Raw genomic sequence first — 12,661 nt, forward strand, 5'->3', positions numbered from 1 at the left:
ACGGTGGTGCGTGCCTGTAATCCCAGCTACTCAGGAGGCTGAGGCAGGAGAATTGCCTGAACCCGGGAGGCGGAGGTTGCAGTGAGCCGAGATCGCGCCATCGCACTCCAGCCTGGGTAATAAGAGTGAAACTCCGTCTCAAAAAAAAAAGAAAGAAAGAAATTGGCGATCTAAAGAGAGCGGTCATTGTGGGTTTTTTTCCAACTATTCTAAGTAACTTTTTCCAGAAATAATAAATGTAGAACTAGGTCTAAGCAGATTGGATTTTGCCAGGCAAATAAGCTCAAGGAGAAGGGCAAGAATGTATTCTGATGCCCCATGCAAGGTTGAGGAAAAAGGAAAGGAACAGGGTTGATGGATAAAAGCCATCAGAGGCTAGAGGTCCCAGTGAGGCCAAGCTGCCAGCCCGGGGCCTAGAAGGGGCCACAGGGAAGATGAATGTCATGTGACTGAATGTTTATCTTTTTTTGAGACTGGGTCTTGCTCTGTTGCTTAGGCTGGAGTGCAGTGGTGTGATCTCGGCTCACTACAATCTCTGCCTCCAGGTTCAAGCAATTCTACTGCCTCGGCAACCCAAGCAGCTGGGATTACAGGCGTACACCACCATGCCTGACTAATTTTTGTATTTTTAGTTGAGACAGGGTTTTACCTTGCTGCCCAGGCTGGTCTTGAACTCCTGACCTCAAGTGATCTGCCCACCTCGGCCTCCCAAAGTTCTGGGATTACAGGTGTGCATCACCATGCCTGGCTAACTTTTGTATTTTTAGTTGAGACAGGGTTTTACCTTGTTGCCCAGGCTGGTCTTGAACTCCTGACCTCAGGTGATCCGCTCACCTTGGCCTCTAAAAGTGCTGGGATTACAGGTGTGAGCCACCACGCCCAGCTAGAAGTCTGTGTTGCTATCCATTGCTGCATCCAGGACACCTCCCTTCAGGGCACTTCCTGACCTGGCTCTGCCATGAGCAAAGCTGAGTAGCATTGGACAAGATGGGCTCTGAGCTGCTGGCTTGTGCTGTGGTCAGGGGATGGTTGCTCTGTCGACCTCATGGGCAGGGATATGACCTCTCCTGGCATAGGGAGGTCATGACCTGTAAGGGAGCCTGGAAAGCCTTCCCAGAACCGACTTCTCTCTCATGGCAGGGAGCTGCAGCTGCAGGGCTTTGTGGACACAGTGACGGAGCTGAGTGAGAAGAGCAACAGCCAGGTGGCCTCTGTCTACGAGGACCCCAGCCGCCTGGGCAGGTGGCTCCAGGTAACATCCCACCTGGGAACCTGCCTGTGGAGGAGGGGTGGGGAGACTCAGTATGTGTCACATAGGAGGAATGTTACAGGCTTTTGGTTAACCCGAAAGCAGACCAGAGCCTTGATAGGGGTGGCCCCATTCTTAGGACTTCAGTGGAGGCTCAGATGAGGATTTGCCTGAGTTATGGCCACTGAAGAATAGAGTTTAGAGAGCCAGGTGTGGTGGCTCATGCATATAATCCAGCACTTTGGGAGGCTGAGGCGGGGAGATCATGTCAGGAGATTGAGACCATCCTGGCTAACACGGTGAAACCCTGTCTCTACTAAAAATGCAAAAATCAGTCAGACATGGTGGCATGTCCCTGGTCCCAGCTAGTCGAGAGGCTGAGGCAGGAAAATCACTTGAACCCGGGAGGCAGAGGTTGCAGTGAGCTGAGATCACACCACTGTATTCCAGTCTGGGTGACAGAGCGAGATTCTGTCAAAGAAAAGTTTAGAGTCCAACCTCCTTCCCATTGCAGAATGTACACAAGTTCAAGACCACAGAACCCTAACCCCCGCCGCCGGCCACTGAAGGGTCTGATACCTTTGGTTAAGGCTGAGAGCTGGGCCACTGCCCTGGGGTCCCGCCTGACCCTGGCACAGCAGCAAGTCTAGAGCCCCGGTCAGCCTTCAGTTCTAGAGCTCTGTCCTCTGCAGATACGTGATCGTCACATGCTAGGCACACCATCCTGAGCACCAGAGAGAAATCGGAACATCTGCTGTCCCATGTTAGCAAGGGTAGAATTTTATTTTTCTTTTTTTGAGACACAGTCTTGCTCTGTCGCGAGGTGCCAGGCTGGAGTGCAGTGCGTGATCTTGGCTCACTGCAACCTCCACCTCCTGGGTTCAAGCAATTCTCCTGCCTCAGCCTCCCAAAGTAGCTTGGACTACAGGCGTGCGCCACCATGCCCAGCTAATTTTTGTATTTTAGTAGAGACAGGGTTTCGCCATGTTGGCCAGGATGGTCTCGATCTCTTGACCTTTTGATTTGCCTGCCTCTGCCTCCCATAGTGCTAGGATTACAGGTGTGAGTCACCACACCTAGCCAAGTGTAGAACTTTTAAGTGTTATGAAAGTTAGAGAATGAGATGATGCAGTGAGTCACTAGACCAAATGAGGCCATTTAAGAATAGATGGGGAAAACCCTCAAATGAAAAGGAACCAAGGAGCTGGCTATATAGAGATTGGGGCAGGGGTAGCTGGGATTTAAAAGTAGGAGACCCCAGCCAGGCACTGGTGGCTCACGCCTGTAATCCCAACACTTTGGGAGGCTGAGGCAGGTGAATCACTTGAGGTCAGGAGTTTAAAAACAGCCTTGAAAGCATGGCAAAATACCATCTCTACTAAAACTACAGAAATCACGGGCCGGGTGCGGTGGCTCACGCCTGCAATTCCAGCACTTTGGGAGGCCGAGGCAGGTGGATCACGAGGTCAAGAGATTGAGACCATCCTGGTCAACATGGTGAAACCCCATCTCTACTAAAAATACAAAAAATTAGCTGGGCACGGTGGTGCGTGCCTGTAATCCCAGCTACTCAGGAGGCTGAGGCAGGAGAATTGCCTGAACCCAGGAGGCAGAGGTTGCGGTGAGCTGAGATCGAGTCATTGCACTCCAGCCTGGGTAACAAGAGCGAAACTCCGTGTCAAAAAAAAAAGAAAAAAAATTACAAAAATCAGCCAGGTGTGGTAACACACACCTGGAGCGCCACCTAGTTGGGACACAGACGGGAGAATTGCTTGAACCCAAGAGGCAGAGGTTGCAGTGAGCTCAGATTGGGGCCACTGCACTCCAGCCTAGGTGACAGAACGAGACTCCATCTCAAAAGTGGGAGCTCTTCAGGCAAAAGAGCAACTGACAAGATCAGATGGGGTGAGGGGTGTGACCAGACATGGTGGCTCACACCTGTAATCTCAGCACTTTGGGAGACCAAAGCAGGTGGATCACCTGAGGTCAGGAGTTCAAGACCGGCTTGGCCAGCATGGTGAAACCCCATCTTTACTAAAAATACAAAAATTAGCCAGGAGTGATGGCATATGCCTGTAGTCCCAGCTACTCGGGAGACTGAGGCAGGAGAATCACTTGAACCCGGGAGGCGGAGATTACAGTGAGCCTAGATCATGCCACTGAACTCTAGCCTGAGCAACAGAGCGAGACACTGTCAAAAAAAAAAAAAAAAAGGGAGTGTGCTTGGAGGTCTTGAAGAGGGCTGGTGCAGCCAGATCCGTGGACTAAGGTGAGAGGCAGGGCTACCTCCTAGCACCTTTTAAGCTAAAGGCAAGCAAGAGACAGTCAAAGCATAAATTGGGATTGAAAGATTACAGTTTAGGTTTTCAAAAGGCCTCTCCGGCTAAGATGTAGGGAACAGATCTTAAGAGTGGGCAAGAATAGAAGGGAAACTGGAAGGCACTGCAGTGTATAGGGTGGAGATCATGGTGGCTTCCTGAGTGGCACCAGAGCAGAGTTGACTCAGAATGCAATCCAGTGAGGCTTGTTAATGGATTCTTTACAAAAGAAGGAAGAATCTGGTTGCTCAAGTCTCTTTGTCACCCAGGCTGGAGTGCAGTGGCACGATCTCAGCTCCACTGCAGCCTCTATCTCCCGTGTTCAAGCAATTCTCCAGCCTCAGCCTCCTGAGTAGCGGGGATTACCAGCATGAGCCACCATTCCCGGCTAAGTTTAAATATATTAGGGACAGGGTCTTATCATGTTGCCCAAGCTGGTCTCGAACTCCTGGGCTCAAGTGATCCATCTACCTCAGCCTCCTAAAGTGCTGGGATTATAGGCATGAGCCACCATGCCCAGCCATGGATGCTCCAGTCTTAAACCTGAAGAGGAAGTGGGATCAGAGAGCCTTCAAGAAGGGATGACATCTGAGCTGGGTGTTGAGGGCTGAGCAGGAGTTGGCAGGAAGGAAGGGGTTTCTTACCATTCCTTATCCCTAAAGGGGATCCAGGGAGATGAGCGATTGGCAAGTAATCCGTCTTCCTGTCCATTTCCAGGATGAGATGGCCTTCTGCTACACCCAGGCGCCCCACAAGACCACATCCTTGATCCTCGACACACCTCGAGCCCCCAGTCTTGATGAGTTCCCCATGAAATACTCACTGGTGTGGAGCTTGGTTTGGCTGATCTGAGCTCAGTCCAATCTCTCAGGCCTGGTGCCTGCCTAGAAATGAGGGCACTAAGTGGGGAGAGGGCTTGGGTGGCCTGTGGGGGGCGGGGGGATGTGGGTATCTACCTGAGAGCCCAGATTGAAGGATAAGACTGGCGCGGTGACCCTCGTGGATCACTAGAGCAGAAGGAACCCTTCAGCCCCAGGAGTTTGAGGTTTTAGTGAGCCATAATCACACCACTGCACTCCTGCCTGGGCAACAGAGTAAGACCCTGTCTCAAAAGGAAAAACAAAACCCGATCAAAAGTTATTTCTAGTGATTATTTGCTCCTGTAACTATAATAAATGTTAAACCAAAAAAAAAAAAAGTCATCCCCTAGTAACGCCCCTTCCCCGGCCGGGTCTCTCTCCAGAGCCCCGGTATTGGCTACATGACCCACGACACTGAGGACCATAAAGTGGCCAGCATGGATTCCATCGGGAACGTGATGGTGTCCCCACCTGTCAAGGTCCAAGGGAAAGAATACCCCCTGGGCAGAGTCCTCATCGGCAGCAGCTTTTACCCCAGGTGAGCCACAGAGCCAGATGCCTTTAGATGAAAGACAGGGACCATGGTTGTTCCCCTGGCCCCACCTGCTTCCCATAGAACCTCAGCAGGTCCATACACCATATACTTTTTTTTCTTAGATGGAGTCTCACTCTGTCGCCCAGGCTGGAGTGCAGTGGTGTGATCACACCTCACTGCAAGCCTCGCCCCCAGGTTCAAGCAATTCTCCTGCCTCAGTCGCCCCAGTAGCTGGGATTACAGGTGCCCGCCACCACACCTGGCTAATTTTTGTATTTTTAATAGAGACAGGGTTTCACCATCTTGGCCAGGCTGGTCTTGAACTTCTGACCTTGTGGTCCACCTGCCTCGGCCTCCCAAAGTGCTGGGATTATAGGCATGAGCTGCCACACCTGGCAAAAAAGGATTTTTTTTTTTTTTTTTTTTTTTTTTTTTTAGATGGAGTTTTGCTCTTGCTGCCCAGGCTGGAGTGCAATGGCACGATCTCTGCTCACCACAACCTCCACCTTCTGGGTTCAAGTGATTCTCCTGCTTTAGCCTCCTGTGTAGCTGGGATTACAGGTGTGCACTACCACGCCTGGCTAATTTTGTATTTTGAGTAGAGATGGGGTTTCTCCATGTTGGTCAGGCTGGTCTTGAACTCCTGGCCTCAGGCGATCCACCTGCCTTGGCCTCCCAAAGTGCTGGGATTACAGGCGTGAGCCACCATGCCCAGCCTTGTGGACCACTTCTTAAATTGAAGTAAGGACATTGAACTTTTGATTCACGTGGGAGACTAAAGGTTAGGATAAACCACTTATTCTTTGATTCCAGGGTTTAAACTGAAACGAGAAATTTGGTCCACCAGGATGTCATTTCTGAGATACGTGGTTGGATTTCTTGGGCCATAATTCCAAAATGATACTTGTGTCCAGGCTTGTCTGTCTAGAAACACTTGTCTTTGTTCTGAATGGGGTCAGAGTAAGGGATTCATAACCAACCCATCCTCTATGAACTGGCCTCTTTCACCCAATGGTCAGAGAAGCCAGTTACCTGGAGGCAGCATGACACCAAGTGGCGGGCAACCAGCCTGGGCCACACTGGCTCAAGGGCTATTCTTTCCATCTTCCTTCTAGCATGGAGGGCCGGGCCATGAGTAAGACCCTCCGAGACTTCCTCTATGCCCAGCAGGTCCAAGCGCCGGTGGAGCTCTACTCAGATTGGCTAATGACCGGCCACGTGGATGAGTTCATGTGTTTCATTCCCACAGATGAGAAGAGTGAGGGCAAAAAGGTCTGTGTTGGGGGCTGGAGAGGGGACATCTGACCATGTCCTCATGCCTTCTGTTGGGGACTCCTGGAAGATTCTGGGGAGAAAGTTGGCTTTTGTTTTTGTTTTTTGAGATAGTCTGTTGTCCAGGCTGGAGTGCAGTGGCATGATCTTGGCTCACTGCAACTCCCGGCCCCGGGTTCAAGCAATTCTCCTGCCTCAGCCTCCTGAGTAGTTGGAATTACAAGCATGTACCACCATACCTGGCTAATTTTTGTATTTTTAGTAGAGATGGGGTTTCACTATGTTGGCTAGGCTGGTCTTGAACTCCTGACCTCAGGTGATCCACCTGCCTCGGCCTCCAAAGTGCTGGGATTACAGGTGTGAGCCACCATGCCCAGCTGAGAAAGCTGGCTTCTGACTCAAGTTTTCTTTCCCAGGGCTTCCAGCTGCTTCTGGCCAACCCCAGCGCCTGCTACAAACTCTTCCAAGAGAAACAGAAGGAAGGCTATGGTGATGCTTTTCTGTTTGACGGAGTTAGAGCAGATCAGCTCCTGTCTAACAGTAAGGGAACTCCCTTTCCACAGAACGGACTGGGGTCCTTCTTTTCCCAGGGGCCCTTTCTACGTAGCCATTCTGTCGCCCTTAGCAGAAAGGACTGCAGGGAGGCACAAAATCTGTTGGAACTGCTATACTGGAACATCTTATTTCCGGGCCACTCCAGTGGTACCAGGACAACACAAGTATACCAGATGTTCCGGGATGGCCTAGAGGCTGCCAGGATGTATTGGAGGGGGGCTCACTTAGCACACAGGTGGCCCCAAGCGGGAGGAAAACAGGTGTTAGCAATGTTAGTGCCTGGATTTATTCAGGGCACGTTGGGTTAAGTACCTAGGCATGGGGACTTTGTGGATCTCCTGGTCACTGTTAAAAAAAAAAAAAAAAAAAAAAAAAAACACAGGTGGACAAGCAGAGGTTGTGTGGCTGGTGGCATAGCACTTCTGATCTAAAGGCTGTGGGAATGGGCCTGGTGCAGTAGCTCACACCTGTAACCCCAGCACTTTGGGAGGCCGAGGTGGGTGGATCATGAGGTCTGGAGTTTGAGACCAGCCTGGCCAATATGGTGAAAGCCTGTCTCTACTAAAAATACAAAATTAGCTGGGCGTGGTGGTGCGCTCCTGTAATCCCAGCTACTCCGGAGGCTGAGGCAGGGGAATCGCTTTAACCTGGGAGGCGGAGGTTTTGCAGTAAGCTGAGATCGCGCCACTGCACTCCGGCCTGGCTTATAGAGCAAGACTCGGTTTCAAAAAATAATAAAGACTGTAGGAATACAGAAAGGGGCTGGGGGTTTTAGGTTTTCCTAGACCCTCAATACCCAAAGTGTGATCTGAGGGCCAGCGCACCTGGGAGCTTGTCAGAACTGCAGGAATTCCACCTGGCTCCAGGCCTCCCGTATAGTATAGTCAGCCTTTTCAGCCTTTGGGGTGGGGCCCAGGAACTCCTGGTCATAGAAACCTCATGGAAGGTGACATCTGCTGAGCATGAACCACATGACAAAGACTGTCACCTCAGAGCTGGCAAATGAATTGGGCATCCCTGTCCCAAAGATGCAATTGAGGAACCAAGGTAATGTTACCTCGTCAAAGTCACAGGCAGAAGGTGCCAGGTTGTATTGGCATCAGGGGAGTAGGGGCTGAAGTCATCCTAACAAGCTCTAGGCTGTATCCCTCAGAGCCTGGCACAGGCTGCTCCCCCTCATGCTTGGGGACAGAGTGGCCAATGGCAGCAAGTCCTGCCTGGGCATTCTGGTGTGGACCCTGGTCAGTCCCCAGGAGGATGATATCAGACCTGAGGGCGTGGTCCCTGGAGACTGGCCAGGCCTCTCACCATGGTCTCTGGCCCAGGAACACACCCGGGTGGCTGAACCCAGCCTGAGTCTGCCCAGCTCTGGGCAGTGCTGCCACTGCCTGACCAGTGGGCCTGCTGCCTGCTTCTTCCTACAGGAAGGGAAGCCAAAACCATCGATCAACTTCTGGCTGATGAAAGCCTGAGGAAGCAGAATGAATACGTGGAGGTAGGGGCCAGTGTGACGGGGGCCGTCCCCAAGAAAGGGCTGGTGCCGCGGGTCCTGCAGGAAAGCTCCCATCTACCCCTCCTGGGGGGTGAGGGTTGGGAGGGAGTTGCCTGCCACCCTTCTCTCCAGGTGCTGATACAGGCCTAGGTCCGGGGCTAGAGCCAGCCGTCTGCCAGTGCAGGGAGACTGGAGGAGTAAGGAGTTAGGGCTCTGGAGTCAAACACTGCACGATGCACCTTAGGCTTAGAAGACGGCTGGAAATAGCAAGCAGCTTTCCACAATGCCAGATGGCTGAGGACCTGCGGGGGTGCTGGGGCAGGGAGAAGCGCAATGGCATGTCGGGACCATTGACAGATACTGTTTGCACAGATACTGTCAGAGCGGGTTACTGACTGTGACTGTGCACCTGGTCTCTCCCCCAAGCTGGGAAAGCCCTGACGATCTAGGCAGTTCCTAGCTAAGAACAACGATGGCCCAAGCATTGTGCAGGATACCTTACCACAAACCCTGCAGACAGCCCTATAAAGTCAAACGCCTCTCATGTACGAGGATAGTGAGGCACAGAGTAAATCCACTAGCCCGAGACAATCATTTAGGGAATTGGGTCTGGACTCTCAAGTTCACGTGTTGCTCCTTATGCTGCTCAAGCTGCCTGGGGTCCATTTCCCGGGAAATGACAAGAGCTCAGTAGCCTCCTTGAAGAGGCCAGCTGAGCTGAGTATCAGACTCAAGAGGGCCTATTCAATGCTTTCTGGATGAACTGGCCCATCACAGCAGTCCCAAGAATGGTGTTCAGGGTTGCCAAGCCTTCAGAGATCTTAGTGAATCATTGGCTGTGAGAAGCAGAGTCTCCCCTCAACTTCTGGGAGAAGCTGAGGCCCAGAGAAGGGCAGTTTCTTGGCTGAGGTTGCATGGTCAGCAAAATTGCTTTGCTCAGTAGGTCCTTACCCTTCCCAGAAATGTTCCCAAGGAATGTTCTATGCCATACACAGTGCATGGATGCCCTGATCTTGGCAAGAACAGCCCTCCTGGTGCAGCAGGGTGGGTGCCAGTCAGGCATGGGGCTGAGACCGCATCTCCCAGCCCTTAGTGACAAATAGCTTAGGCGTGTTGGGTACATGTCTGAAGCCTATTTCAGGACCTAGGGAGACACTTGGGTATTGGGCTCAGCTGGTCTGGGTTGGGGAAGTGCCCGACGCTGTCTAGCTGTGGGATCCTGGACTAAAGACCAGGCCCTTCCTGAACCTCCACTTCCCCATGTGAAAAGGGAACCGTGCCCACTTCATCAGAAGGTTGGCATGGTATGTGAGGCTCCTTGGCACACAGCAAGTGACGGGGAATAGTGGCGTCGGGTCCTTCAGTGTGGAAGGAAACTGTTTAATTCCTGATGAGCTCTCCTGTCCCCTCCTGCCCCACAGAAGTGCATTCACCTGAACCATGACATCCTGAAGACAGAGCTGGGCCTGGTGGAACAGGACATCATCGAGATTCCCCAGCTGTTCTGCTTGGAGAAGTTGACTAATGTCCCCTCTGATCAGCAGCCCAAGAGGCTCTTCGCAAGGCCATACTTCCCTAACCTGGTGAGGGGCGACTGGCACCCCTGGGCAGGGGAGGGCCTGTTCAGGTAACACTGGCTGCCACCTCACTGTGCTGGACTGTGGAGATGGGGAGGACAGATAATGGTGCCGATGAGGAAATGGAAGGAGACCCCTCTCCCACATCTTGATGAGGGATGGCCTTCCCTGAGAGCGGGTGCACTGAGCCTGAAGGCTGGGAGGCTCCCCAGGAAGTTACTATGGACCAGGTGCTTTAGGAGCCTCAGTGAGCTGCCCTGTAGTCTAAAAGGATGAACCTGTGAGCCCCACTTCAGATGGGGTGCAGCGTACCCAAAGTCAAGGTTGCTGTGCATCTGCTGGCAGTGAGGCCTTGGGCAAGCTGCCTCCGGGTGGGTCTTCCAGTCCGCTATCCCCAGGGTCTGGGGAAGCAATGTCTGCTATACGGAGGTATATCAGCACTTAAAATAGCATTCTGTTCTGCTTGACTGGCCATGGTGGCTCACCTGTAGTTCTGGCACATTGGGAGGTAAAGGGGGGAGGATTGCTTGAATTCAGGAGTTGGAGACCAGCGGGGGAAACTCGCACCTGAAAAAAAAACTAGGTAAGGCGGCTCATGCCTATAATCTCAGCACTTTGGAAGGCTGAGGCAGGCATATCACTTGAGATCTGGAGTTTGAGACCAGCCTGGCCAACATGGTGAAACCCCATCCCTACTAAAAATACAAAAAATTACCTGGGTGTGGTGGTGCATGCCTGTAATCTCAGCTCATCGGAGGCTGAGGCAGGAGAATCCCTTGAACCTGGAAGTCAGAGGTTGCAGTGAGCTGAGATTGTACCACTCACCACTGTACTCCAGCCTGGGCAACAGAGCAAGACTGTCTTCCCCCAAAAAAATAGCTGGGTGTGGTAGCACATGTCTGTGTAGTCTCAGCTACTCAGGAGGCTGAGGCAGGATGATTGCTTGAGCCCAGGAGGTGGAGGCTGCAATGAGCCACTGCACTTCAGCCTGGGCAACAAACCAAGACTTTGTCTTAAAACCAAACCAAAAAACCATTCTGTTCCTACTTTAAATCAGAAGTTGCGATCAAGAGTAGTGTGGCTGTGGCCGGGTACGCTGGCTCATGCCTGTAATCCCAACACTTTGGGAAGCTGAGGTGGGTGGATCCCAAGTTCAAGACCAGCCTGGCCAACATGGTGAAACCCCGTCTCTACTAAAAATACAAAAATTATCTGGGCATGGCGGTGTGCGCCTGTAACCTCAGCTACTTGGGAGGCTGAAGCAGGAGAATCACTTGAACCCGGGAGGTTGCAGTGAGCCGAGATTGTGCCACTGCACTCCAGCCTGGGCGACAGAGTGACTCCGTCTCAAAAAAAAAAGGCGAGGGCTGCTGTGAGCACAAGAGGTCTTGGCTTCACCAAGCCTATGCCAACTGTGGCTCACATCTGAACTTTCTCATGCAATAACTGACCCATTATATAGGTGTTGAAAATGAACGGAGGCAATTGAGTGCCCCAATTCTCTAAATATTTACCTCTTCCCTGAGTCTTGGGGACACAGGCCTTGCCTGCCTCAACCGTACATAGATGTGTGTGTTTTTTTTTTTTTGTTTTTTGTTTTTTTTGAGACAGAGTCTTGCTCTGTCACGGAGTAGTGTGGTGGCACGATCTTGGCTCACTGCAACCTCTGCCTCCCGGGTTCAAGCGATTCTTCTGCCTCAGCCTCCTGAGTAACTAGGATTACAGGCACCCGCCACCATGCCCAGCTAATTTTTGTATTTTTAGTAGAGATGGGGTTTCACCATCTTGGCCAGGCAGATCTCAAACTCCTGACCTTGTAATCTACTGCCTTGGCCTCCTAAAGTGCTGAGATTACAGGTGTGAGCCACAGTGCCCAGCCAGAGTGTCTTCTAACTGTCAGCTCAGTGTGGTCTGGTTGGGGTGAATAGTGGCAAGAAGCTGCTTTGAGGAGGAAATGAGGCATGAAAGAGACACAGAAGTCAGCTGACAAAGTGGGGGTGGGGAGAGCGTTCCAGTGGAGATAGCAGCTATGTGGCTCGTCCAGACAGTAAGAGGACAGAATAATTGAAACACAGGAGAAACTGGAGAAGTTGACAATGCCGAACCTTGGCCAGGCAGGATTTTATGTCTTGCTGTTGAGAAGGAGCCATTGGAGGGGGCTAAGCAGAAGCGAGCCAGGTTTCACTGAGCTGAAGGCAGCGGCCGTGTGCCTGCTACGCCTGGTCTGGGTTGCTCTGACCACAGGGAGGAAGGTGGCTTCCAGGGCTCTGATCCCTGTCCAGGCCTCACCCACCCTAACTGTCTTTCTGACAGCTGCGGATGATTGTGATGGGCAAGAACCTGGGGATCCCCAAGCCTTTCGGGCCCCAAATCAAGGGCACCTGCTGCCTGGAAGAAAAGATGCGCTGCTTGCTGGAGCCGCTGGGCTTCAAGTGCACCTTCATCAGTGACTTCGACTGCTACCTGGCAGATGTGGGAGACATCTGTGCCTGCGCCACCGTCCGCCGGGTGCCCTTTGCCTTCAAATGGTGGAAGATGGTACCTTAGACCCAGGCCCTGCAGTTGCCAGCTCTGCCCCAGCATGGATGGCCCATGTCACCATGCAGCAGCAAGACTCCTTGCCAAGTGGAGGAGGCTGGAGAGTCGAGGCAACACAACCCTTTCTTCCCCGTCCACCCTGACCCTTGGACCCTGTAGGGTGGCAAATGCCGCCAGCTTGAACCCCTGTGGGGAAAAGATGGAAAAGTTTTCAGCCAAGAGCCGTTTACTGAAGAGCCAATAAAGCGCTGGCAGTCATGAATGC

The 12,661-nt window shown here is 52.2% G+C and overlaps 1 protein-coding gene across 1 annotated transcript in view; it reads left to right on the plus strand.

Moving 5' to 3' along the window:
• PADI6 (peptidyl arginine deiminase 6) overlaps nucleotides 1-12,661 on the plus strand; it is a 28,461-nt gene extending 15,800 nt beyond the window's left edge. The window contains exons 9-16 of the mRNA XM_064363734.1: nucleotides 1,141-1,252; nucleotides 4,285-4,392; nucleotides 4,811-4,965; nucleotides 6,078-6,234; nucleotides 6,651-6,774; nucleotides 8,214-8,284; nucleotides 9,703-9,864; nucleotides 12,172-12,661. Coding sequence (XP_064219804.1) covers nucleotides 1,141-1,252; nucleotides 4,285-4,392; nucleotides 4,811-4,965; nucleotides 6,078-6,234; nucleotides 6,651-6,774; nucleotides 8,214-8,284; nucleotides 9,703-9,864; nucleotides 12,172-12,405 — 1,123 coding nt within the window. The 3' untranslated portion in view covers nucleotides 12,406-12,661. The remainder of the gene's footprint in view (nucleotides 1-1,140; nucleotides 1,253-4,284; nucleotides 4,393-4,810; nucleotides 4,966-6,077; nucleotides 6,235-6,650; nucleotides 6,775-8,213; nucleotides 8,285-9,702; nucleotides 9,865-12,171) is intronic.

The sequence above is a fragment of the Aotus nancymaae genome, unplaced genomic scaffold, assembly GCF_030222135.1.
Source record: "Aotus nancymaae isolate 86718 unplaced genomic scaffold, 86718_ANA_hifiasm-v0.15.2.pri h1tg000053l, whole genome shotgun sequence".
NCBI lineage: Eukaryota > Metazoa > Chordata > Mammalia > Primates > Aotidae > Aotus > Aotus nancymaae.